We start from the raw sequence: 27,435 nt of genomic DNA, 5'->3' as shown, positions 1-27,435 counted from the left end.
AAACCCACATGAATATGAGAACAACATACAAACTCCACACAAATAGCACCCCAGGAATTGAATTGAACAAATGCCAACTACTGTGCCACCCTGCCACCCAAACAGTAATACCTACACAAGAAAATTGACACCTACGTTTACTTATCAGAGTTTTGTATTTAAGAATTAAAATGTTATCTTGGCACAGTAGTGGGTGCAGACTTGGAAATACTGATGTGCTTGTTATACGTGAAATTGTCTCGGATAAGGATAATAACAGAACATTAGCGATGCTGCATGTTACCCAATCGATCTGCACATGTTTTCGTCGATTTCACAACAAGCAGGTCGAATGTCAGAGGTCAAGTCCCCCTCCGGGTGACGTTACATCCTGTCACGAGTGCGCAGCGCTGCCTGCAGTCTTGTCAACAGAGCGGCGGAGAGTTGTGTTGGTAGCGCTGTGAACAGGTGGCTGTAAGGAAAAAAATAATACATTGCCGCCCTGTCTGGCAACAGCTGCATGGGTCAGGAGCGAGAGACTGTTCTGCAAACCGTGGTGTCTGAAATGCGTCTTCGGGACGAGTGGTACTAGAATGGAGCCGCGCAGGTACGAGGTGGAACCGGCGACAAGACGGGACCAGTTCTGAGACAAGGTTTGGCTTTGAGCTCAGTTCCTCAGCCGAAGGGTCTAAAGAAACTGTAGGAGGGAAGGGAGCTGTGATGTGCCCGGACAGTCGTGCATTGAGGAGGATAGTGATCTCTCACAGCCCTGCGCGCATCTTCCACCGATGACCAGCGTGGGGCTGACTGACGCTCGGACTCCGCGGAGGGTCACTGCTCGCCCGAAACATCCAGCTCCCCGGCGCCAGGCTCGGCTGGACCGGGCAGGTCCCGAGCAACAGCAATAACAGCTCATCGCGGTTTTCTCCCAGGCTGCAATGGTGACTGACCAGGCTGAGGTACCGGCCATTTCGTTACTGATCTGATATCGGCGCAGCTCCCAGTCCGGGAGTTGGATACAGAGCGTCCTGCGTGGTGCTCATCTTGCCGGCGGCCATATAGACGCACAAGGGGAGAGAAAGTAAGGCGCTCCGGGGTCTGCCCGGGCTCTGGGGACAATCTGCCCCGAGGAGAGGGACAGTCTTCAGTTCGCAGGCGGACCGAGCGAGTCCGAGTCATGGATCAGCTCAAAGTCAAAGACCGCATCCTGGAAAATATTTCCTTGTCCGTGAAGAAGGTAAGCCGGGAGCGGGGCGGGGAGAGACTGGATTCCGGGGATTCGGGGAGGGCCTGGGCTCGGGACTGTCGAGCTGTCCCGAGAGGGATCAGATCAAAGGCCGCTGGTGTGGAGACTCCACAGACAGTAACATCTACAGGAAGGTTCTAATTATTTAAATGATCATTATTTTCGTACCACAAGTGTGATGGTAACCTTAAAATGACCGCGCTGAAAACAAAGCCTGTTTGACACATTAAGCCGAGCAGAGGTAGAGAGCCTCTCTGCTCGTCAAGTTTTCTGTGTCCAGGCGTAAGCAGTCGCTGCTGCTGAAGCTGTTGGTTTTGGCCGGACAGCATCGTGAATAAAATTCAATGTTCATCGAGCTGTGTTTTCTGTGACTAAGATCTCCAGAAGGCCATTCTACCGATCTGTTGTGGATACGAAGATGTTGTGACCCTGTTCTCTTTCAGTTTAAAGGTTCCTCAGAGTCGGTGTCGTCAGTGGCCCTTAAACCTGCTGCTGGAAGTTATTACCCTCCCGCAGAAACAGCAGTTTAACTTGTTTCATGTTTTCATGCTCAGGGGCTGTTGTGCATACCGCTGGGACAGAAAAATGGGCGCTGAGATCATGCTTAAACCATTGTTCTGTGCGGTCTGCACGCATGGGAGAAGAACGATATTGTAAACAGAAGTATCCTATGCTTGTCAGTTGCTACAGAAGAACCTGTAGCTGCTTAATCCTAAAAGGACCCAACTGTTGTCCCAGAAATGTCCCATTTCTTTGTGCTGCATGGGATCTTTTAGATGTATAGTCTGAGATCTGTCTCTGGTCCTGGTCTTCAGCTCTCAGCGGAGTAGTGCATGTGACAGAGAGGGTGTCTCTGTCTCCCTATCTGGCAGTCTCACTGTGTGATTCAGCATGCCTCCTCCCTCTCTTCTTTCTCCATCTGTTTCCATTTTTGTTTATTTGGTATTTCCGAGCCCTGCCTGCCAGGTCACATGACTGTCAGGAGGCTGGAAGAAAGGTTGGGTCACTTGTTCACATCCAGACAGCAGTGCCCTGCACAGTGGAAGATTCCCATTGTATTGCAGTCTGATCCACTCCGGGCTTTACAGTCTGCTCACTCCAGCAGGCTCTGAACTTGTTCTTCAGACATCATCAGCAGAAAATATCTCTCCCAACGGTGCACCACAGAGTTTAAGAAACCCCTTTGATTCTTCAAATTGGCGAGTATCAGGAAGGAGCCCTGTGCTGTGTTGTTTTTCGGTGCGCCAGTGTGAGTTAATGTGCTCAAGGCTGACAGAAATCGGGAACGATTGCTCGTTAGTCAAGGCACAAGGCCACTGAGTGCTCCCTGGATTCAGCAACTAAAGACAGCAAGGATGGCTCACGTTAACTATCCAAGTGACATTTCATTGTGATTTTCTTAAATGGGAAAGGGGTGTGCTGCAGCTGTAATTAATTTAAGTGGACATGCTTTTTGGTGGAAGTAGTAGTACTATAATGTAGATCTGCAGAAGTAGGCGTTGACCCCCTGCAGCTTAAAGAATTGATCACTAGTATGTAGCTAAATGTGGTATGTTTAAGTAAAATAGGTAGAATGGGTATTATTAACAAGCAAGGACAATTTAACAATGTTTTTATTCAAATGTTTTTGTGAAATAACCTTGTTTCGGAGGTAGTAACACAGGGGCAACTTTTGTATTTGAAGCTGTAACAGTCAAACAAGCTCTCTTTAGGGAAGCCCTGGTGAAAGATTTGTGTATATTTGCTATAATTAATAATGATAATGGGTGAAAAAAACATCATTTTTGCAGAAGCAATCTGCAAGGAGGTATTCTTTACCGCACAGCTGCTCAATAATGAGGATGTGGGTTTTGAGAAGGCAACTCATTTTTTTCATGGGGTAGGAATGCAGTGTGCACAGTTTTTGTGTGGGAGCCCACAAAACGACATTCCTCCTGACCTAACGCATAAGGAAACAGTGATACATATGAAAATTCCTCTAACATTTAACTTCTTCTGGGAGGAGGATTGTAAGAATCCTTCTGGTAGGTTCTTCTTTTACCTCAAGTTTCATAAAAGACATAAAAGAGTGAAATCACTGTAGTGTCTGTTTGTGTTCTTGAAGAAAAGGCTTGTTCAGAATGAGAGCCAGCAAGTGGTTGTTCAGATCAGAACAGCCACAGTTGAGAGCAGAGGGTCTCACAGCCTCTTCAGCACCTCAGAGCGTGTCCAAGCCGCTGGTTTTCGGAAACATTTCCTCCCAAGGTGCTCTGCTTCAGTCTTGACTCTCCAGGAGCTAATATCTGCACAGCCACGGCAGTGCCTTCCCCCGTCTGACAGCTGGGTTTCTTGCCAGCTGCAGAGCTACTTCGCTGCCTGTGAGGAAGAGGCGCCTGCGATCCGGAACCATGACCGCGTCCTGCAGCGGCTGTGCGAGCACCTGGACCACGCACTGCTGTACGGGTAAGGGGAGACAGGAGGGGGCGCTGCTGAGCCCTGCTGACTCAGAGGCTGTAATGGCTGTGTCTGGTCCTGGAGAGCAGCCCCGCTGCAGGGCAGTACCCCTGTTGACGCATGCCTTGTATTTCATATTTGTTCACACCTGAGCACCTGCAGCCTGACGTGGACTCTGTTGTAACTCGACGTTGTTTCCTGTCCCTCTGTGTGCCGGTGCCAGGCTGCAGGACATCTCCTCGGGGTACTGGGTTCTGGTTTTGCACTTCACTCGGCGGGAGGCGGTCCGGCAGATCGAGGAGCTACAACATATTGCCACCAACCTGGGCCGCAGTGAGTCCCCCTTTCTAATAGTTTATTTGTTGTGGAGAGCTGACAGATTTTCACCCTTGGTAGACATTCAGGTCTTGGACCAAAGCTCATCTCCTCTGGCCCTGATGCAGCCCTCACTCGCAATGCACACAAACCCCTGCCAGGGGCTGTCAGTACAGCTGGGCTTTCTCATGCTTTCTGATATAATGCACAGGCTTCCACTATCAGGTTATTTTAATTCAGTTTCTTATAAATAGATATCTTTTGTACTTGCTTTTGGTTTATATTCCATCTTTGCAGTACCTTTACAGATTTGCATTGTTTTGTAAACCCTCCTTGAAGTGATGTTCCCGCTCTGCCACTCAGGTCGGGCCTGGCTCTACCTGGCCATGAGCGAGAGCTCGCTGGAGAGCTACCTGCGGCTGTTCCAGGAGAACCAGGGTCTGCTGCAGAAATACTACTTCAAGTGAGTCTTTGCCCACATCACTCCTGTCTCCCCTCCTCACAAACTCAGGATCTGAGATCCTGTCTTTCAGTCATTTCTAGATGAGTGGACTGCTGCACTTTGAGCTAATATATGATTCATGTACTCATAAATGACTTGGTTGCTGTTTGTGTGTGTTACAGGAACGCTCTGGTGTGCAGCCATGACCATCTCGCACTCTTCCTCACTCTAGTTTCCGGGCTGGAGTTCATTCGCTTTGATTTGGAGCTGGTAGGTATAAGCTGATCAAGATTTATTCTGTCATCAATTGTTTCACTCTGGGGAAAAAAATAAGGAAATAAGCTAAAAGAGACTAGAGCCCTGTGACCTAGCTGCGTCAGTGTACTGTGCACTGTGGGACGTGCACAGACGGTGGTCTTTCTGTGGGTCTGTTATTCATAGTTCCGAGAGGTTCCATGCTGTTGTCATCCTGGAATTTGAGGATTTGGAGTTTTAGAATACTATAGCAGAAGCGTATTTTAGAGTTGTGCTCTGGAATGGAACTTTCTATCCTATTGTAAAAGGCAAAATGCCAGGTTGCTGAACGTGAACTTGTGCTCAGTCTTGATGGGCATTGCTGAGGTTCAGCCTGTGGTGTTTCTTTCTTCCTCTTTCTCCTCTGTCGCTCTCTAAATTGTTCTTCTCCTTATATGTCAGTACTCATTGATGTTCTATCCCTTTTCTCTTTTCTCTGCATCCCTTATTGTTAATGTTGCTTATTGCTCCCCTGTGTTTTTATCCTGGTGCAGGACGTCCCGTATCTGGATGTTGCACCCTACATGCCAGATTACTACAAGCCTCAGAACCTGCTGGACTTTGAGGAGCGGCTGCCCAGCTCAGACAGCCTTTCCTTGCATTCCTTCACCTCGCTGACATCCACCAACCTGGAGTGGGACGACAGCGCCATTGCTCCCTCCAGCGAAGGTATGCGAGTGAGGGGGGCCAGGGGGCGCGGGTGATGACACAGTGTTCCAGGGTGAGAGAAGGTGGCACCAGAGCTGCCACCTGTCCATCCTTTGTGCTAGTTTTGATTTGCTCTTTTCCTTTTTTTACAGGTGGTTTGTCAGAAATGCTGAAAATGTTTATTTTATTTGATTAGATCAATTTGGTGATCAATATCAAAGTTTTGGTATTGATTTGTGGTATTGATTGCAACAAATAGTTTTCTCCTTGTCTGTTTTCACTGCAAGATGTTTTGTGAAATGTCATTTTGTTTGTTTGTTTTTTTTATCCCCAAATGAAGGTCAATGTCAGGACGCGAAGGGAGAGCTGGAGAGAGGCGGAGGGGGGGGCTGGAGGGGGTTACGTCAGGGTGGGGGCTGAAAGCAGCACTAGCATGTACAGCACATTGCAATCATGGTTACGAACGTCACCATCTGGGCTCAATTCCCCTGACAGCTTCTGCAGGAGCTGTGCGGGCAGAGCTATTCATTGACCTACAGCAGCGCTCTCCCCACGGCTCCTCGGCCATCTTCATGGAGGTCGGCACTCTCCTTCATGATGCTCTGGCTGGGTGGGCCAGGATGGGCTGAGGGAGGCAGCTCTGTTGCTTGTTGCCAAATTGCCTTTTATGTAAACCCAGGCCTTATCTTGATTTGACTGTAATTGACATGATCAGAGAAAGTGCTGGGAAGCAATTCAAATTGTACAATAAGAGCACTTAGTGGTTCCCAGCTAGAAAGTGCCCCGTCTATTCTGGTTTCGGTTTCTGTTGACCTCTGAAGTGTCACGCCCTTTGTTGCTGTTTTCTGCTGCTGAGCAGGAGACGTTGGAATACAATCCAGAGGGTCAGAACCAGTGACGTAAGGAACTGCTTAGTGGGATAAATTAATAAATAATAAATTAATGGAAAATTTAAAATTGTGACCCGGTGCCCTGCCTGCCTTCAAACATTATTTTTTTTTTTTAATACGTTTCTGCTGTCATTTTTCCATGCCTCCATTTTAATGTAGTCATGCCTGCCTTGGATGCTAACGTCGCGTTTTATCCCTCCTTTTTTTAGATTATGATTTTGGTGAGGTATTCCCTGTGATGCAGTCAATGCCCAGTGCAGACTGGGAAGGTGGGACATGGCTCTTTTTTTACCTAAACCCCCCCTCCCCCCCAGTGGTTGTCAAACTAAGGGGTGCAACAGTGTAGCATGTCCTGGGGTGTAAGGAAATCAAGGGAAACAGAAATGTTTTTAGAAGCACTGCAGTTAAAACACAACAATGAAGAGCTTCAGGTATATCTTATTACTACTGCAGGTTCCCACCGAGCAGTGGTCTGCACATTTGAAAGATTCTTCTTGGTGAAGGCTATGGTGACACAAGTTCTAACCATCTATTCTTGGTGTGCATGCTGATGTGTTAAAGCCCGATATGCATGGCACTAAACTAAGCCTGTCGTTTCAAACTGTATGTCAACACTGGTGAATATTATCTGTTTTCTCACCTCTGTTAACTTTCTTAGTGAACCTTGAATTTCTAGTGTAAGCTGATAACCTCTTAGTTTATTAGAATTTGTGCTGGCTTCTGACAGGGTTTTCTTGAAAATTACTATGGAGGAAAGGGCAGTTATACTGGTGATGTAAAATTTTAATGACTATTACATAGGGGGAAAAGCTATTTGACCAAACCAAATAGCAGCTCCAAAGTCTGTTACTTCAGTTACAGTGAAATGAAAGGTTCTAATTCTCATTCTTAGCTCCTTCCACAAAGGCCTTCAGTTCTCTCTTCACTATACCTGGAAGTTTACTGACTTAATGGAAACTAGTTCCCTTTATTGTGTTTGGGAACTCCCACATTTATCCCACCTGTGTTTGACTGACTCCAAGAAACTCCAGCTTTAATAACACAGGGAGTGTATGGTGGTAGCTGGGCTAGTTCTCAGTTCAGCTGTCACTGGTGTGTCACTGGTGTGTCACTGGTGTGTCACTGGTGTGTCACTGGTGTGTCACTGGTGTGTCACTGGTGTGTCACTGGTGTGTCACTGGTGTGAGTTGGAACAATCACTCAGGTATTCTTTAAGGATGTTACTGCAATTAATAATGGATATTAAAACATCTTTGATAACCTGAGTTTGCAGCAATCGGAAAGAGTTGTTCTTAATTCTAGAACCTGTTAATGGGTGTGGTGTCTTAAGTACTGTTTGTGGTTTGCACATTGTTCTTGTATTTCTGGATATGATTAGTTTTTAAAATGTTTATTGCAGTAAGTATGTTGTCAATTTGCAGTTTGAGCATGTGCTGTGAATATAGTCTAACTAACAACTGGAAGAACTTCATTTTATAATGCACACAACACCCTGCGTAATTAGAAAAAATGATCCAGTGCCTGGTACAGAAGCACTTGAAAATTACACTCTGGTGGCTCTCTGTTAAGACATCGTCACAGGTGCTGGGGAGAGGGACCTTATCAGACTAGTGGAAAATGGAAGGGTGGAGATATCCATAAAGTTTGACAACCACTGCCCAACCTCGTCCACTGGCTCTCTGCTTCCTGCATGCTCATGCTGTAGCACCATGCCTGTGGCAATGCCCTGTGCCAGAGCTTTGTCATAGGGGTGCCAGAGGACCTGTAGAGCCTTCAAGCTATTGGAGCTCTGCAGTCTCATGGCGTGTCAGGCAGCAGGGCCTCAAAGCTGGGGAATAAGAAGTAAGGAGCTGGTGACAGTGCGCTCTAATCAAGGACTGCTGATTGATTTTCTACATTTGTGGGTGCAGAGACAGAAGCCCTCCCCATCCTGCCGCCCCTGTCTGGGGTCCTGACTGCCATCCCTGACCCTGCAGTGGACACAGCCTGGTTGTGTTAAAGATAATTGTCAGTTCAGTATGGCTTCTGTTTTATTATTTTTAGATGACAGTTGTGCGTAGAATAAAAGATAAAATTTGCTTCTATAAAGAGAAATATAATTCCATGCAGGCATACTGGGACTGTAGCCAGGTTAACTCAGGGGGCTGCTGGGGTGCAGGCTGCAGCCACTCTGGGCTTCTTTTCTGTGGGTTTCCTGTGTTTCGGAGGTATTATTTTGAGTGCACCTGTAGTGTTGCAGGTAGGCTTGATCAGGGCTGTTCCTTCTGCTGTCTTCTGTTTCCTTTTACTGCAACTCCTCTACTGCTGGTCTGGGTCTCTTCACTTTCAGACACCAACAGGCTCTGGCACCTGTCTGGAGTTACTTCAGGGTTCTGTCCTTTCCTATGTTGATATGTCACCAGCTACTGGTGTTATGCTCCAGCAGATGTGATTTGTGCTGTTCATTTCAGCATTTCTATAAGGTGAAGGTGGAGCTGAACACAAGCTTGCGATACTGTATGTGGCTGCCCTTCCTGCTTTCCAAAGCTGTTACTGTCACTCAAACTTGCTCTCCAGTTCACAAGTTCATGTGGGCTGACAGGGCTCTTGCTCTTGGGTGTTTTCTGATGTGGTCCTGGCGATTTCTCTGTGCTGTCCACTAGGTGCAGGGATGTGTATGATGTTTAGACAGTTAATCTGAACTGGACAATATTTCTACCTCTAAATTCTTTTTTTATTCAATAATGAAATAGTTGACCTAGATACTTACTTATGACTTTTTCATTTCATTTGTAACATTTGGAATTTGACATAGATCCTGGAATGTTTTGTAGTGCCTCATACCCTCATTTCTAGAAGATTAATGCATTCCATTGTGTTTCTGAACCGTAATTAACTACAGTCATGTCAGTCACTCTAATGAGGTGAGATGGCATTTCCTCGTTTGTAATCACTCTAAGGAAAGCCTTATTCCTTACTCTAAGTGCAGATTTACCTCCTGGAGATCTGGATGTATTATAGATGCTACAGAGTTAAGACCTGTAGCATGCACGTTCATTTTCCTGTTCTTGTAAGCACCTGTGCAGTTACATTGAGTGGTTATTTTTCCTGCAAACGACCACACTGTAAGTAGTCTGTGACTGTGCAGAATTTCAGTTAAATTGAGTCACTTGCAAGTGTAAAGTCGACGGATGTGTTTCTCATGGCTGCAAGCTGGGAAAAGAGGACCTGCAGGCCGACTCCTTCCACCTGCCCTCTTCGGGCAGCAGGATCGCGGTCCTCCCTGACTGCTCCGCAAACCTGCGTGAGCCTGGGAGACTGCAGGGGGCGCTGTGCTGCTGGGAGCCAAGAGAGCCCTGCCTGATCAATCCCACGCCTTCCTCGATGGAGCTCAGCCTGTGGTGCCGTCCCTGGAGTAACACAATCGCAATGGGATTGTGACGGACCCAGGCTCGAACCCTTGCATTTGAGCAAGCACCTCTGCTGCTTGAGCCACTCATGTAAAGTGCTCTAAGGGGTCTCTTTAAAACTCCTTAGAAATTTGAAGCCCTGGTTTCCCTGCCTCAAGTGAAGTAGTATTTCCTACTTCTCTGTCTGAGAAGATCGATTATTCTGTCCTGTATTTAATTTTCACATTTCTGCACTAAACATGGGCTGGCGCTAACACTGTCAGTCAGTGCGTCTGTTACTAACCCTGCTTTCATAACGTGTGATATCTGTCCCCATAACGCCCGGTGAAATGTTAAAAGAAAATGTTATTCCAGTTCTGGGACTGGGCTCTGATAAATACACAGGCAGAGTTAAAATGAAGTCAAAGTTCAGATACTTGTGATGTTATTTTTGCTATTTCTCTGATGCTTTCAAGAAGAATTACAATTAATATTATTAAAAATAAAATATTTTCTATAAGACGAGCAGTCTGTATTTTAGTTGAGGCTTCATTAGTGCAGTTTACACTTGGGATGTCAGACAGGGATGCAGCTGCAGTGCCCTCCTGTATCTGACCAGAGGCTGTCTGCTACTCCTGTCTCCACGCAGAGGGAGACCTGACAGACCCAGCCAGCTGCCGGTCAGTGGCCTGTGAGCCGCTGGTCAACAGGGCGGCGACACGCAGCCCAACTCTGCGGATCAACCCTTTCAATGAGGACTCCGACACCAACCCTTCCACCGACACTACACCTGTGCACAGCGCACGCTGTGAGGCTTTCGAGGACGACGCAGAGAGCACTGGCACCGATCTGGAAGTCATCAGGTAAGGAACAGTGCCCCCTATGGATACTGAGCCACACTGCACTCTGGCACAGCTAAGTGGACCTGTCAGGGGCTAGTGGCATTAAATGCTGACACTGCATAGATGAGCTTTACGTGTATTGTTTACAAATCCTAAGCTCAGTCTACCTTTTCTGTTTTTTTAAATCCTGCCTTTTCAGAGATTGGTTCCTTCTGTTTTATCTTTATAGAAAGTATTTTGTGGCTTACTGTAACATGAATGACTGAAAATATGAGTCATTCCTTTGTCCACTACATCGCTCTGAGCACACCGGAAACCTAGAAACCAAATGAAAAAACTTGCTGTCTCTGATCAAGGAGTTAAACGTCAGCTGGTAGAGAAGGTGGGGATTTGTGTATTTTCATTGCTGGTGCCTATAAATGCATTGAAATTCATCTGATGCTTCATTGAAATGAATAAGGGTTGGTGTTTAAAATGGCTGCCTTATGCTCAAGCCAAGAAATGGGGAAAGTAGTAGACCTCTCTATACCTACATCCAATCCTGCACTTGCCTCCTGTTCCTGTGAGTGACGGCGCAGGGAGGCTGACAGTAACTCTCCCTGCAGGCTTGCCAAGAGGAGAAAGCCGGGCAGGAAGCGCCAAGGGAAGGGGAGGTTGTCCTCTGCGAGCACCAGCCACCTGCCTGTCGGACACAGGCCCCCAGAGCACGAAGGCCGGGGCAGTGGCGGGCCTGTGGCCGGGGCAGGTGGGCCCCAGGATGGCCCTCTGGGCTCAGGGCAGGACGGGGCCAGGGCAGAGGAGGGGCAGGAGGGAGAAGAGGAGGAAGGGGAAGATGAGGGAGAGGGCCTTCTGCGGCTTCCTGAGATGACGGACACCTCTATGGAGAGCGTAGGGCAGCCCCTGCGGGAGGTCATGGAGCAGCTGGAAGGGACTCTGGACTGCAAGACTTGGGAGCCCAGAGCGGGGGCCCAACCACCCCCGCAGCAGCCCTTTCGGAGCGACTCCGAGGGTGAGCCTCCAGACCCGCCCCCTGCCTCCTCTTTATCCTTGGCCCAGGAGCCCCACGCCCTGCAGGCCTCTCCGCCTCGCGACTTCTACCGCTTTACCCCAGAGAGTCCAGGCCCTGCTGCCACAGGTGGTGGCCACGATGACCCTGCAGGGCCTGGCCAGCCGGCGCATGTTCATGGTGGCCATGAAGCTGAGGGAGCGGGAGAGGCGCCGACAGGAAAGACACTCGGACTCCTAGGGGAGCGAGGGGAGGAGGAGGGACGGGCGATGCCTTTGCAGAACGGCTCGGCCCTGACGCCAGAGCTGCCCCTGTCTGGCCGGGAGGAGGAGGAACAGCCACCCAGCCCCTCGGAGACCAGCCATGCCGCTGAGTTCAGGTGCAAATTCAAAGTGTTTTCACACGGCTCGATGTTAATTTGTACTTTACTTCCAGTTTTCTCTTTATTTTAGTATTTTTATGTGATTTTTTTTCCCCTTTGAAATGTTGTATGTCGACATCTTAAGATTCAAATGGACACAATGATTTTAAATGTGTTAATTGCAGTTAAGTGATGGGATAACCACGTCAATTAAATTGTTAGACCCATTTGATCCTGTATTTGACAAAATGTTGTTCTCTGTTGAACTTTGTGAAGATCTAAAGTCAAAAGCAGAACGAGTTATGTGGAAGTTACTCAAATTAGCTGCATGTTCTCCTGTCTTTCGGCCTGTGATGGGGATCATATAGTAGTTTGTCAAGTTCTTTCCCTTTCTTCCTTTTCACCTAAAAAGGTCCTGCATTCCAAGGTTGTATGTGCGCATTATGATCTGTAATGTAAATACACTTTTGCTGTCGTCACATAAGGCACCATGTCTATAACAAACAACCCTACACCCTTTGGCCTCCCCTTAAATATTCTGATTCTCAGAGTGAGTATCTGCCCTCGATTGTATATGCGTTTGAGAACTGCTGGGATTTTATTAAAGGTTCGCTCGTACAAAGAGTTTAGAATTGTCTCTTACAATAGACAGAACCATATCTAACCTCACAAATAATCTTTTTAATTTTTTTTGGTTTTAAAATGCTATCTGTTGGCAACTGACATTTGAAAAGAGAGTCCCAGGCATAGTGATATGAAGATAGTTTTAAAAGGAAAATCACCCTTTTTCAGGTCCTGTTTTTAAGAGCATTTGATCCTCATGAAATTATTTTAAATTGTTCTTGATGGTATTTGCAGATAAGTCTGCCTCAGCTTGCAGTGTTGTGCATTAGCTTGATGTTTCTGATGTTCCAGAGTAAAAAAGCTGCTCTTGTTCTGTTCAGTTCTTTCAGACTCTGCAGTGAAAACGGCACTTGCCAAGGTCCCTCTCACTTTGACATGAGATTTTTACCGCTTTTTAATTTGTTTTTGAACCAAGGGGTCTCCTCAGTAACAGGAGGCACTATGGTCCTGAGGGTCACTGCTAGAGAAGTCGGCTCGTGCCAGTCAAACTCGAGCATTCGCTCGGATTGCAAAAGATTATTCTAACATCTTTGGCTTACTTTGTTAAATATGGCTCATGCTAATTATATCTTAAAAATTTTGTCCTGATTAAAGAAATGGTAATGAAATATCCAGCTCATAGTGTTGAATTTTTAGACAAGAGGTTGGCTACCCTAATTCAGAGTGTAATCAGTTACAGTTGGAATGTATTGGCAAGCGTGATGACGATCAGTGGTCACTGTATTAACGGACTGTTGTCTTGCAGGGTGGACAATAATCACCTGCTGCTGCTGATGATCCATGTGTTCAGAGAGAATGAGGAACAGCTCTTTAAGGTAAAGGGAAGAGATTTCGTTTAAGTGAACAGAGGCGCCTTTTACAGATCTGTAGAAACATACGGTATGAGCAATGTTTTCATTAGGAAAGTTCTCATTACTAGGGTGAATTAGGCTTAAATGTGTTTTTCTTTCATTCTGATGAATTGGGCTTTGGTAGGGGAAAAAAAAGTCTTTCTAACCCTGGGCTTGAGTTACTGTGTTAACACGTGGAAGACAAGATAAGATCACTTTATTATATACAATTTCTTGCATTTGGAATTCATCTTTTCACATACCCCAGCTTGCTCTCCATGAGATACAGACACACAAACATGTAGAGAGAAGCTTGGGGTCAGAGCGCAGGGTCAGCCATTGTACAGCGCCCCTGGAGCAGATGGGGTTAAGGGCCTTCCTCAGGGGCTCAATGGAGTAGGATTCCTCTGCCGGCCGTGGGATTTGATATGATTTGATAGATAGTACTTGAATTTGGAGTTACAGATCTTAACGGCAATGTCAGTGCTTAGCACATGTAAAGTTCATGTGTTTCTTTGCAGATGATTCGGATGAGCACAGGGCACATGGAGGGAAATCTACAGCCACTGTACCTCCTGCTTACAGACTGCTACATCTACTTGCTGCGGAAGGGTAATGGGAACTATCTGCACTGGCACTGACTATTGACTAAAGTATCACTTTAATGTGATGGGACCTTCACTAAGGTGGGGGTTCTTCTCCACAGTTCTCGTTAAATTCATAGACTTTAGTCAATAGAAGGGTATAGTCACATAGCTTGTTTCCTGTTGACAGGAGGTGATAGCAGGACTGGTATGATGGATTTGTGTCATACTAGTCATAAAGAAATCAGTAGTATCCCCGCAGTCAAGAGACAGCCAAGGACATCTACAATCCAATTGAAATAACCAAGAAGAAATGCTCTGAAAACTTTGGTGTTGATTAAGGAAGACAATAAACTAGAACTACCAGCATAGGCTGCGATCCCTATGTGTTAAAAAACAAACTTTTTAATGATCATATGTGGACAGAATTCTATGTTGTTTTACCAGCATTGAAGTGATGAGTGACTGCTAAACCACCACTCTGATTTGAGTTATGAGATTCTTCGGCATAGCCATTCCCAGTGGAAGTATAGTTCGGAAAATATAGGCCTTTGGTAGATCCCTTATTTTAGGTAGACAAAAGAATTTCACCTTTGGTCAATAATAGTGAATCATTCATCCAGCATTTCCTCGTGGGGGTAGCCTAAGCCTAACCTGGCAAACAGAGGGCGAGAGGTGGGAAACATCTTGAACCGGATGCCTGTCCATAGTAGGTAAAATAGAGAATCTGAGGCTTCCAATTAATGATTGAGCATGAAAGACTGGGGGGTTTTCAAGGATCCTTACCAAAGGGAGCTAGATCTAGAGACGACATATGGCAGCCTCGGGAGGATGGTGTAGACAGCTCTGATCATCATTGTGACCCTCAGGTGAATACAGATGCTGAATTCTGAGGAGACAAGATGTAATTTATATTGTATTATTGTTACTACTATTATTAATATGCTGCAGCTCTGGACTGCAACCAGAGCCCCACTACTTCTACAAAACAATTGTGTAGAATTCCAGAACTGCAGCAGTGATCATGCAACACAATAACTGAAACAAAAACAGATCACATTACAAGTTTGCATAAAAATACCACTGGTGGAATGAAGGTGTACTGCCAGTCCAAAGCACATACGGTATTCTCCACTGGCAACAGGCAGTCTCCTGTGGGGCCAGAGGTTTAAGTAAAGAGGCCTGTAGCAGCACAACTGGGCCAGGATCAGGTGACAGTGGTCACAGTCCTCCTGGGCCCAAGAGGCAAACAGTGAACCAGGAACTGTAGCAGTATCCACAAATTCCACAGTGGTGGTCCCTGTTAGCCAGGGAGCTGGTGCTGGATGCAGGACACCGTGTGGGGGCACAGTGAACCAGGGCTGCCCTCTCTGAGCCGGACAGTGAGGGAGCTCTGGAGTCGCACAGGAGGAGCAGTGAAAGGGGAGAGGCGAAGGGACCCAATTGCTGGGGAAAAGAACTGAAAACCACTGATGGAAAAAAAATGAGTAAACCACGGCAGAGAAATGGCAGCCAAGCTCTGCCAGCACCTGGCACCCTCACACCTGGCAGGATTCTTGCTCTCTGTACATCACTGTCCTCAGTGCTCACCCCTCTCCCCAGTGAGGCTCCTGCCCCAGAACCTTTTGCTTTTTAGATTTCTTTTTGTCAGCACTTGTCAGTTAATGGTTGCAAAACATAACTACAAACAGCCTGACCTTGCTGGAGAGCAGCAGGGCAGCATGGTGCAATACTGATTGCTGACCGATGTTCTTACTTTCTTCGCTGGAGAACACACTTCTTATAGCCATGCCAGACATCCCATGCACTTCCTTAGGAAATAACTCTTTGTCCTGGCTGGCAAACTTCATCTTCTGCTGAGTGACTGTCATGCTAACTCTTTGAACACATATCCCCAGTATCAGAAGGGCTAGGGGTATCCCACACTGGGTTAATAAGTGATTTTCATTTCAGGAGCAGCAGAGAAGCCTTACACAGTGGAGGAGGCTGTGTCTTACAACGAACTGGACTATATCTCTGTGAGTGGTGGGCAGAATGCACAAAGCACTTAGAAATGTTCTATGATGGGAGAGTGCCAAGACAGTCAGGGTAGCTTCTCTCTAGAAGTGACTGATTGATCAGTATTCCCAGCTTTAATGCTGAGACTTAACCTGTGTGTTTGTGATGTGTTCATGGTTTCTCTTTTCTACAAGATCCTACCAACAACAGTTTTATATTTTTTGCATTTAGATTTGAAGCACATTTTAGCAGTGGGTCGGTTTCTGCTTGAGAGGTGCTGTCAGCCAGAAGATTTTGAAATGCCTATGTACATGATCCTTTCTGCAGTCTGCTGGCTCAAAGATCAAGGCATGTGCTCTGTGTGGTACATGACCATGTCTTTTCAAAGACTATGGCATCTCCGTCTTCTCTTCCAGGTGGGAATGGACCAGCAGACTGTCACCTTGGTTTGCACTAACAGACGCAGGCAGTTCCTCCTGGACACGGCAGACAAGTCCTTGACAGAGTGAGTCCTGCACTCCTGACTCTTATAAACTTTTCTTTCATTTGCTTCAGTGTGTGGCTTCTTGCTTTTTGTTTTTTATGCTCATTGTTCAACTGCTTTACTGGTTTCTTCCTGGAATTTGTACTTACATTTGGTTCAGTTTAACCGCGTCTAGGTTTCCTAACCCTAACGGGGTTTCTCTTTGCCGATCTCTCAGGTGGTTCCTGGCCTCCCTGAAGTCGGCCATGATCAAGGGCTGTCGGGAGCCCCCGTACCCCTCTGTGCTCACAGATGCTACTATGGAGAAGCTGGCCCTGACCAAGTTTGTGGTACAGGAGTCGCACTGTGAGGTAGGTTGGTTACTGGTACTCTCAGGTCAGTCGGACTCCTAATAGACACTGTCACACAGATTAGAAGACTCTCGTGAAATCTCCTGGAAACAGTCTGTGCTTGCTTTTTTCTTGGGATTTTCAGTTGTTTTTTCTGTGTTTGAGCACTGTAGGCATCAGAGGTGTGCATCAAGCTGTACTCGCTGGTACACTGGGAGGATCCCCTTGATACATCCGGGGATCACGATGCTGGACTGCACAACCACCCTGACAGTTCTGTGGTCAAAGAAGGGCCTCTTCTATACCGTGCTGGAACCTCCTATCTTGGCAAGGAGGTGTGGAAGAGCTGCTACCTGGTTCTGAGGTAAATATAGTAAAGCCAGCTGGTCCTCAGGTGACTCTGAGGTAAAAAATGCTCTGACTTGTTTTCATACAAATATGTGTTGTCCTTACCCAGTTGCCCATGGTGTGGAGTGCGTGTGATATCATGGCTCCCAGTGCACAGTAGTCTGATACAGGTTTTTCAGGCTCCTCAATCTGACTCCCTGTACACAGCTGTTGTCTTAGTTTGTGCAGCTTGTAAATGAACCTGCAACTCAAAAACATGAAGTGGATTAAACTAATGGGCACCTTCCCTGAGCTCTGCTTACTTTGCTGTCTTGCCTTGCCAGCAATGGGATATTGTTCCAGTACCCTGAAAGGACAGACGTGACACCTCTGCTCTCTATTAATATGGGGTAAGACTGCAATGAGGCCCTCAACTACAAGCAATGTCCTCGCATAGGTCCTCCATCTTTGTGTTATGTCTCTCTCTGCATAGTCTTTTATTTCTTACTTTTTTAGGTATTGATATTCCATATTTTTGTATTGATACAGAAAATGAATTACAAAAGTAATTCTTATTGTAGAAAAGGGTAACAAACAAATACAAGTTAACTTTAATCCCAGTACTCCTCTTTCCCCCCAGTAAAATAGGAAATTTCCCACATGAAGCTTACACATCCAGACCATACCCCTACTACGTCATACAGCTGTGTTCAAGCTCCTTGTCTCAGTGTGAAACATCTGTCTTTCTGATTCTCTCTGTCTTCTCTGGCTCCAGGGGGCAGCAGTGTGGGGGGTGTCGGCGTTCCAACACCACAGAACAACTCCACTCGTTCCAGGTCATCCTGACGGAGCGCCCCCCTCTGGAGCTCAGTGCAGAGAATGAGCAGGACATGGCTGACTGGATGCTGTACCTGTGCCAGTCGGTGTCTAAAGGGGTAAGAGCTGTGGGCAGAGTGGTCGTCTAGCAGTATCCCAGGCAAAGCCCAAATCTGGCCCTGCTCCTGCCTGTCATTGTTCATGGGTGTTCCCAGATGCTTCAGGTCAAACAAGAACATTAGAATCATATTCAACATAATGTTCAGTAATTAACCATTGAAATGTTACTTTTCACACAAAAATCTTTTTTCTGAATGTATCTTCTCTGATTTTAAGCACATGTTGAAACTGTTGATCTGGAGAGGTGGTGTAGGATTGTGGGTTATGCTTGATGCCCAGAGAGGTTTTTCCATGAATAGTCTAGCAGTATGGGTGTGGAGCATTATTGACACTTTTTAATTAATCTAGATTTATTAAAGAGTATATTCAAAGTTTAAAATATTGGCAGTTCTCAGTTTAAACAACAGATCTGTTCCTGAAAGATGCGGCATAGCTCACACATGTAACTTTAAACAGAGTTTTGCTTAGTAATACATGTAAACAGTTAATCAATTTCAAAATTGTATTTTAAAATGTGAAGGGAATACTGTTGTTATGGGTGGTAATGAATGATGTGGGAAACACTGAAGTTGTGTCCACAGCACAGCTATTTTCATATCTTTTACTCCCAGTGAGCATTTTAAATGCTATTTATTTTGATGTCTTGTAACATTTTTAATTTTAAATTAGTGAATGTTAAAGTTGACTTAAAAAAAAATACTTTATTTTATTTTCAAATTTCTTACACTGAATTTTGTTATGTTTTTTTAATGCAGTACCTTTGATTTATGCTCTTACCGAGTTTATTTTAAATGATAACAATAAAAAGACAAGATGCAGACTAAGACCGTAAAGAGGTGCTGAGTAAGAGCGAGTCCATGGGAGAGCTCTGAGACGGGCTGTGCCCAGCTGTCTGTCAGCCGAGCTGCTCCTTATCTCTGTGTGCAGCTCGGTCGCTCTGCCACGTGGCTGGCTGTGCCAACGTGTGTTTAATTGAGAACTCATTTCTTCTAAATTAAGATTTATTGTATATTCTTCAGGCTTGTTGAACCAGAAATGAGCAAATTAAGAGCTTGTAAATTGATACCTACCTGTACCTTTCTAAATTCTTTCCTTGAAAGTAATTAAAACATTTTTTTCTAAGTATCCTGCACCCTGATATGCTGATGGTCAGTTTTACTCTCTTCCTGTCAGGTTGTCCCCCAGGATGCAGCACCCACCCCATGTATCCCCTGCTGCCTTGTGCTGACAGACCGGAAGATGTTTGTGTGTCATGAGGACTGCCAGACAAGCTTCTTTCGCTCCCTGGGCAGTGCGGAGCTGGCTGATGTCAGGGCAGTGAGAGTGGAGAGTGATCGCGAGTACTGTGTCATAGTGAGTCTGTCTGGCTCTAACCTAATGCTAACCTACAGCATTTTACTCTTTGCTTTCTATAGTGATACAAAGCTCATTTTGGCAATTCTTTAGTATTGTAAAAAGGAATCCTGCTTTTGTTTGACTATATTTCTGTATATTTAAAACATTTCTGTGATGTCACTGTTACTGAGTCCCTTACCACAACAAACTACCAAATGCTCAAGAGAGAGTATTATCTGTTTAATACATTCATGATTGTATGTAAAATAAAAGTTCAATCCATTAGGATGTACATTTTCTGGCCTATGCTTTAGTTTTCCAGAAGGTGTCTGTAAAGTTCCTCATGAAAGACTTATTAATATATAGGCAGCAGGCATTCAAGAAAATGTGTGTACTTCGATAAAGAACTAGCTAATAGTCAGAAATCACACAGATCTGCAATAGGACATTGTTCTTAATCCTCCGTTCTGACACACTGGCATACACTCTGGTGTAATAATTAAACCAAAGTTTGCAAAATTTGCAGATGCAAATCGGGGATTATTACACACTGTTGAAGCTGCAAAGGAACTTCATTTAGACAGAATGCAAAAGATGTGCAGAGTAACATACAGGTGGCAGAACAAACTATAAATGCAAGATGGTGTGATGTGCTTAGGGCTGTACTAGTTCTTTTGCAATAGAGATCATATCTAGCAATGAATTATGTCATTGCCATTGAACATGGTACCATTAGCCTGTACAGGCCAAAGCCAGGGTTAAACAAATGGTTCAAGCTGACTGTTCCTGTATGTCCTAAAGTGAAAGCCTCACGCTTTGTTTTCTACCTCTCCTCCCCTTGCACTCTGTCTGGATGCAGGAGTTTGCTGAGGACAAGAAACAGTTCCTGCCACCCTGGGTACTGTACTTCAGCTGCAGTGTGGAGAGGGACCGGGTGCTGGGGGCGCTGGAGACCACCTGGAGAGAAATCTTCCAGGTGAGTGTGCTGAACAGACAGAGAAGCAATCGGTTATCGATTGATGCTTTTGTAAATAAAATTAAATTATTCAATCTGCCTTCATTTGCATATAGAATCCATTTTAAGGTCTTTATTATCCTATTTCTGATGCTCTTTGTGTTCTCTCTCTTGGCTTGTATGCTTTTCGTTCGGTTCTTTCTTGTGGCTGCATCTCGGATCCGCCTTCTGGCTCAGGTGGTGCTGCCCCGGCAGGAAGTGTTGGACCCTGCCGTGCAACAGAAGTGCGGTGATGCTCTTTCTCTGATCAGGAGCGCCTGGCAGCGCAGTGATAGCCTGAGGAGAGGACGCTCGGAGAGAGAGCCCTGGTGCTGAGAGGCACAGGAGCTGCAGGTGGAGATATCCGGCTGCCGTTTTAATGAAGAAAGAATTCAGACTCGGCAACTGAACAGCCTGTGAGAAAGGTGTCATGTTCTGGAGGAGTGAACTCTTCCAGCCCTGTGACTGAGCAGACCTCTGAGATGCAGACTTGCGGAAGCTCTTTGGACACAATGCCTGAATTCACTAATTCTGTTGACCTTTTCTGTTTGTGCCTCACCTGAAAGGCCTGGAGCGGGACACCTGACCGTTGGAGGGGCAGACCCTTCCCGAGCAAAGTCTCTGGAACATGGACACAGACTCTGCAGCTTTTAACTCCTGCTTTTATTTTGTAACTTTTACTTCATGGCAAGTGTGTTCCAGACGAATGTCTTGTTTAAGCTATTGTCTCGCGTCTCTCTCAGTTAATTTTATCTGAAGAGACCATGTGTTTGATGTCTGGTCAGTGTTTCATGTTTTTTTAAAAGTAATTCAGCTTTTATTTTAAGGTACTCTTTTGAGTTAACTCAGGCTGCATTTTTTACATATCACTGCATTGCGAGGGGAATGTCGCTGGTGGACGCAAAATATTTTGGTGTCATTCTGAAAGTGAGGCTCATTTGCAGATGGGGTCCAGCAGGAAATCTACAATATTTGTTAGACTTGCCAGCGGTGGGGTTAGGGTTAAAAAAGATCATTTGATCTGTTTGATAAATGATGTGTTGAATGTTTGATCTCAAGTGGTAGCTGCTTAATTCTAGAAACTCATCCTAGGCTTTTTCCTTTAATAATCTCAAAAGTTATCTTTAGCATCTTTAGCCAATGGATGGATAATTGCACCAGACCTCTGTACTGTAAGTACTGATTATTAATTGGAAGATATTCAATGATTAAACCAATAGTTATTAATGTTACACACAAGATGTGACTGTCGGGCCGCAGACTGCATTGGGGTTGAAGAACTGGATGAGTTTCTTAACTAATGAAAGACTAAATGATTAAAGTTGCTCAGGATCAGGACTGACCTTCCTTTGATTATATTTTTATGGTAGTTTTAATCCCTATTTGTGCCTGAAATTTAAGAGATGTTAAAGCCAACTTCTATTTTTTTTTCTTTTGGCTGTATGTGAAGTGCCTAAAAAGTCATCACTGTTTTTGGGCCAATTGTCTGGGGTGTACATATTTATATTCATGTTCTGATGCTAATTTCACAGCACTTTTTTTTAAACCGAAGAACATTTTGAAGCATTTAAGCAACATCGCCCAGCTTTATCGTTCTGCTTTCCTATTATGAAAACCTGCTGAGATGTGAGATATCATGCTCTGGTGCTTGGAGTGGGGGCAGTGCAGGACAGTTGCCTGAAGCTCACACTCCAATGTCCTGGCACCCACTTGCTTGAGGGTTTATAAAACTCACTGAAACTGCATATTTATCTCGGACCTGCTCTGTTAAGAGGTATTGACAGTGGAATCACAGGTGTACATGGTAAATGATGTTGGTAATAAGATCTCTTGTTTATTGAAATCTCATGCAGCCTAGACAGCAGTGGTTAAGACTTGCAGTGAATGAAGACATGGGGTATGAAGACTTATTTCTGCGACACAATAATTGGGGGAATTAAGTTACAGTACTTATATATATTTTTTAACTTTACTGTTACTCTAAGGAGATGAAGAACCATACGTGTTTATGATTTAACTTGAAAAAAGCAGACTTATTTGTGCTGCTATGGGATACTTTCTTCATCTAACATGTTTACAATACTTAAATAAAAATGATAGGCCTAATGTAAAGAACTAGACATCAGAGTTTGACGTTTTTAATTGAAGCGTGTACTGAGGGTTCCTGGGACAGCCTTGCCACTTGGCCTTTTCTGTTCTGCTGAAGTTGTCCAAGTTGCAGTTCTATGTTCTGGTATTTTACATGCCACTTGTCTTTGTCCTAGTGCAGAGCTGCGATTAAGCAGCTGCTGTATGTAATGTTTGAACCCCACCTAAACATGTTCACGGACAGGTAATGAAGAATTGTAAATGTTTTTGGCTTGAAATTTTGTGAACCTTTTAGCAGTCTCCTGCATTCAGACTGCTATCGCCTACGGAGTAGCAGCTTTGGCTGTTCATCGCACGGCTTTAATGTACCGACCCATGGTTAGTTGTGTGATCTTCAGATGCAGGGTCTGTGAAGTATTATCTGGAGCCAGTGGAAACTGGTGCAGGCTGGCAGACTCAGGGTCCCCCCTTGCGCCTCAGCGCGCATGTGGTCCAGGCCAGCACTGCAGGAAGCAGAGCCTCTGGGGAGCCAGGAAACTGCGGGTCCAGTACTTGGAAAGGTCATTCTGTGTGTGAGAGTATTTATCCTGGAAAGGCATTTGAAAGAAATAAAAACTGATGTGAAACAAGCTGTGGACTACTTTTGATATTTGAAACTTTTCTCACTCAATAGCCTATAAATATATATTCTTGCACATAAAATTACAGTTGCTTACATTACAGTCATGGATTCATGTTTGACTAATGTGTGTAGTTTTATAAAAAACGTTGTATTTAATGACGAAAGGGTTTACAGTACAAACAACATAACCAAAACAGGAATAAAAATTCCCTTCATCCTTTCCTTCATATGTGGCTGCTTTCTCCAGCTATTTATATAATGTCTAATTTATATCTATAAAAATCTTTTTCCAGGTTATATTGTTGTGATAGATCTTCAAAGATTTTCAGATGGTCTTTTCTCATCATAGTGCATGTTGCCGTGTTCCCTTTCATAGCCCAAATCTTAAACTGTGTCAGATTTCCCAGAGGGGAAATCTGAATTAGAAACTATCCATTTTAATAGTTTTACCTCTCTCTCCAAGTCACAAGTTTTTATGATCTTAAACCAGATAACAGAAATTACAGCTTTATTCCAAGAGGATGGTAAATGCCCTCCACCTCTTATCCAGTGGCAAGTGGATAGGAGCAGGGGAGCCAACTGTTTTTGAATGTCTTGTAAAATTCACTTGGAAAGCCATCTGTCCCTGGTTCTTTATTAGATTTAAGAAATAATATTAATTTCCATCTCATTTATTACTCTAGTTGCACCAGTGATGTAGTGGTATCATGCAAGATTCCCATTCTTGTGACCTGGGTTTGATTCCCGGCTGGTGCATAAAAAATGATGTTGTTTGGGGCGGAGCAGTGGCTCTGTGGCTATGGATCTGTGCCTGTGGCTAGAAGGTTGCCGGTTCAAATCCTGCAGCCGGCAGAGGAATCCTACTCCACTGGGCCCCTGAGCAAGGCCCTTAACCCCAACTGCTCCAGGGGCACTGTACAATGGCAGACCCTGCTCTCTCCCTGTCTGTGTGTCTCATGGAGAGCAAGCTGGGGTATGCGAAAAGATAATTCGTACTGCAAGAAATTTTAAAGGGTTAATAAAGTGATGTTAAAGTTTAAAGTTAGTTAAAACAGATGTAAAGGCGTATCGACAATTTCTACATGCAAGAACATTGAAGCATGTATGGACCTTATCAGCATCTAAATTGTTTAATCTATTTTCATAAAATGTACATGTATTATTGCATGTACCCCTGACAATACTCTTAATATGTTATATATAATCGTGTTTTTTGTTATAATTAAATATAAAAAAGACGCGAGTCGATAATGTCAAAAGGAAGTCGCCCGCAGGGGATATACATCCAAATCAAAACAAAATTTTCTCCCCTCACCAATATTTTGGAAGAAAAAGACCCCAACTTCTTCAGCACTTAAAAACACATGCGATCTGGTCGCCATTTTGCCGACCCCCCCAGGAAATCTAGTCTCTATAGTTCTCTGGGCTGCACTGTTTTGCAGATTTGATTGAACATCAGATTTTTTTTATTACAATTGCAGCGTATTTATCGTGTCATGGATTTATGTCTCTCTTACAAGACGGACTCGGCAGGAGCTGTTTCTTGCATTCGGGAGTGAAGCTGGTCTGGAAAGAGACCCGCGTTTGAACAGTTTTACAGACGGAAGAGCAGATCTTCAGACTCTTTCTAAATGGGACAATATGACAGCGGTGACGACCTGATCTTTCTTTACCTGTTGAACCTGTTTGTGTAAAGAACATAGTATTATGCACTCCTGATTGTATTTTTTTCCTTGGTAGAAGTAATGCGCTTCCAAATGGAAGAGAGTCAAATCTTAAACACATGAGGGCACGTCTCCAAACTATTACTAAATGTCACAACATGAAAGCTGTACGTACCTTATCTTTATTTGCCTGTATAATGTACCCCGGTGATCTGTAATGTACTCTTGTGTGCATTGAATGGCATTTTTATTATTGCAATATAAATGTTAAAGAAGAGAAAACACAATAAGGTCGAATTAATCAACAACGTGAGCTGACTAGCCATTAAACAAACTCTCCAGCGGCGTCTAGAGTTCGGTAATAACTACCTGCCCTGAAATACGGTTTTCCAGGAGACCGCAGTGCTTTTAAAAAAAATGCATAACAGAATAACAAAAATTACAATACAAACAAGAGTACACATAACAGTTCAAGACAAAAAAATCGTCAGGGGTACATATTACAACATAAATTCAAGTTATTAAAAAAGATTAAACATTAAATAAAAAATTGTCCGCACCGCTTTCATATTTTTGCACTTCGAAATAGTCTGCAAATACCCCCTTACATCCATTTTAAAATGCTCAAACAAAAGGTTCTTTCCAGACCACTTCATTTTATGTATATAATAACTTTCCATTATAATAATTAAATTCATTACAAACGATATTTTAGGAGCCCACAATGCTTGACAAGCAGAGAGCGGAACCACAGCATCCTGAGCCGCAGCTCCACATCGACCTCAGCGACGGACCGGCTGTGCGCCGTCGCGCTAATTATGCGTCAGATCCAGTTCCGGCGCAGCTATGAGACGTACAATAAAGGCGTGAGCAAACGGGCTGTATCCAATCAACGCAGGAGTCGCGGTGTTTATGTTTAGGCCGCGGCTTTCGCCCAATGAGCGCAAAGATCCCAGAAGTCAAGAGAGTGACGCAGGGCCTGTCCAATCACCGCCGTTGGCTGGGGGTAGGCGTGACTGTCTTGTACATTGGGTGAGTGACACGGCTTTTGGCCAATCACCGTGGACTTCCGTGTTCTTCCACGGAAATACCGCCCTCAATTTGAGTGACTCGGCTCTAAACCAATCACCACGGATTTCCTTGTTCGCAGTGAAGTTACCGCCCTCATCGTGAGTGAAGCGACACTAGGCCAATCACCACGGATTTACCGGTCTCAGCTGAGCGTCGAAGCTTTTGTCCAATCGGCGCCGAGATTTCGGCAGGAGGCGGGAGGGATACGGCTCTCGTCCAATCACAATTTTAATTCCAAGACTTTACTGAATTACGGCGGGAGGTGACACTTCCGAGAAATGTCCACTGGGCGGCGACAGAGATACACGAGTCTATGGAGGTGAGTCTTAAAGCGCTCTTGTGCAGAGATTGGAAATCAATACAGATGATAACTATGACTTTTGTGACAGCAACTCTGAAAGCTAATTTAAAGAAGGAAACTAATATTAACATTACTATTAAAGAAGTTAAATAATGCTACATTTAAACGAATTGAAAGTAATATGAAAATATTGTTTGTATTTTTTTAAATATGATATTTGCACGATATAATAATTAATGAAATGGTGTGGGAGGAGAACCATGTTTGAACAGTTTCAAACAAATGTAAATGCGTCTGTACAGACAATTTGAAACATGTACGGACCTTATCTGCTTTTGTTTACTATTAAACAAGATTACGTTTAATCTGTTTTCATAATATGTACATGTATTATTGTATGTACCACTGAGAATACTCTACGTTATATGTATTCTTGTTTTTATTGCATGTATTGTTGTTATAATTAAAAATAAAAAAAGACGCGAATCGATTACATCAAAAGGAAGTGGCCCAAAGGGCTTAGGGGAAATGTAGTCTCTATAGTACTCTGGACTGTGCTTCCCACGTGTTTCGGGGATTTGATTGAACATCAGATATAATTATACAATTTCAGCGTATTTATCGTGTCACGGATTTCTTTGTCTTTCTTACAAGACGGACTCGGCAGGAGCTGTTTCTCTCTGGAGTGAAGCTCTCTTGGGAAGAAACGAGCAAAGTCTTCAGACTCTTTCTAATTGAGACATCATGACAGCTGTGCCAACATGATCTTCATTGACCCGTTGAACCTGTTTGTGTAAAGAGCAGGAGTACTGTGTACCCCTATTGTGTTATGTGTACTCTAATGTGTTTTTTTCTGTTTTCTATTTTTATTTCACAAGTCGGACCCGGGCAGTAGCCTGTGTCTTCAGCGCTCGTCCTGCCTAGGTGATAATAATAATAATAATAATAATAATAATAATTGCTTACACTTATATAGCGCTTTTCTGGACACTCCACTCAAAGCGCTTTACAGGTAATGGGGACTCCCCTCCACCACCACCAATGTGCAGCATCCACCTGGATGATGCGACGGCAGCCATAGTGCGCCAGAACGCTCACCACACATCAGCTATCAGTGGGGAGGAGAGCAGAGTAATGAAGCCAATTCATAGAGGGGGATTGTTAGGAGGCCATGATTGGTAAGGGCCAATTGGAAATTTGGCCAGGACACCGGGGTTACACCCCTACTCTTTTCGAGAAGCGCCCTGGGATTTTTAATGACCGCAGAGAGTCAGGACCTCGGTTTTACGTCTCATCCGAAGGACGGCGCCTGTTTACAGTATAGTGTCCCCGTCACTATACTGGGGCATTAGGACCCACATGGACCGCAGGGTGAGCGCCCCCTGCTGGCCCCACTAACACCTCTTCCAGCAGCAACCTTAGTT

At 44.7% G+C, this 27,435-nt stretch overlaps 1 protein-coding gene, 1 long non-coding RNA gene and 1 other non-coding gene across 5 annotated transcripts; all 3 read left to right on the top strand.

Moving 5' to 3' along the window:
- The first annotated feature begins 370 nt into the window (after positions 1–370).
- On the top strand, positions 371–22,982 carry plekhm2 (pleckstrin homology domain containing, family M (with RUN domain) member 2). Of its 3 annotated transcripts, none has more exons than XM_015337196.2 (20): positions 371–1,216; positions 3,567–3,667; positions 3,882–3,991; positions 4,337–4,436; positions 4,598–4,685; positions 5,204–5,378; positions 6,457–6,516; positions 10,265–10,478; positions 11,063–11,842; positions 13,194–13,263; positions 13,800–13,890; positions 15,816–15,880; positions 16,277–16,365; positions 16,562–16,694; positions 16,847–17,037; positions 17,345–17,410; positions 17,776–17,935; positions 19,110–19,289; positions 20,131–20,247; positions 20,464–22,982. In XM_015337196.2, exons 1-20 carry the CDS (start codon positions 1,157–1,159, stop codon positions 20,599–20,601), a joined length of 2,988 nt encoding a protein of 995 aa, XP_015192682.2. In that variant the 5' UTR covers positions 371–1,156; the 3' UTR covers positions 20,602–22,982. The 3 variants fall into 3 exon arrangements, with proteins under 3 accessions (XP_015192682.2, XP_006642204.2, XP_015192683.2); XM_006642141.3 differs by having other exon boundaries at positions 3,561–3,667; XM_015337197.2 differs by lacking the exon at positions 6,457–6,516 and having other exon boundaries at positions 3,561–3,667.
- Positions 22,983–23,660: 678 nt separating this feature from the next.
- Positions 23,661–23,731, top strand: trnag-ccc (transfer RNA glycine (anticodon CCC)). The gene has a single exon. It is a non-coding gene; the product is annotated as a tRNA-Gly (tRNA).
- Positions 23,732–25,408: 1,677 nt separating this feature from the next.
- On the top strand, positions 25,409–26,922 carry LOC107075545 (uncharacterized). Its single transcript, XR_001477053.2, has 3 exons — positions 25,409–25,671; positions 25,790–26,029; positions 26,666–26,922. It is a non-coding gene; the product is annotated as an uncharacterized lncRNA (long non-coding RNA).
- The last annotated feature ends 513 nt before the right edge of the window (positions 26,923–27,435 follow it).

The sequence above is a fragment of the Lepisosteus oculatus genome, chromosome 25 (genome assembly GCF_040954835.1).
Source record: "Lepisosteus oculatus isolate fLepOcu1 chromosome 25, fLepOcu1.hap2, whole genome shotgun sequence".
In the NCBI taxonomy this organism is placed as follows: Eukaryota; Metazoa; Chordata; class Actinopteri; order Semionotiformes; family Lepisosteidae; genus Lepisosteus; species Lepisosteus oculatus.
Note: the sequence above shows the minus strand (reverse complement) of the source record. Positions and strands in the feature narration are given on the sequence as shown.

Coding starts and splice junctions, on each gene's coding strand:
- plekhm2 (XM_006642141.3), top strand. CDS start 1,157: ATGGATCAGCTCAAAGTCAAAGACCGCATCCTGGAAAATATTTCCTTG. Junction 3,668..3,881: donor GACCACGCACTGCTGTACGG/GTAAGGGGAGAC, acceptor TGCCGGTGCCAG/GCTGCAGGACATCTCCTCGG. Junction 16,366..16,561: donor GCAGACAAGTCCTTGACAGA/GTGAGTCCTGCA, acceptor CCGATCTCTCAG/GTGGTTCCTGGCCTCCCTGA.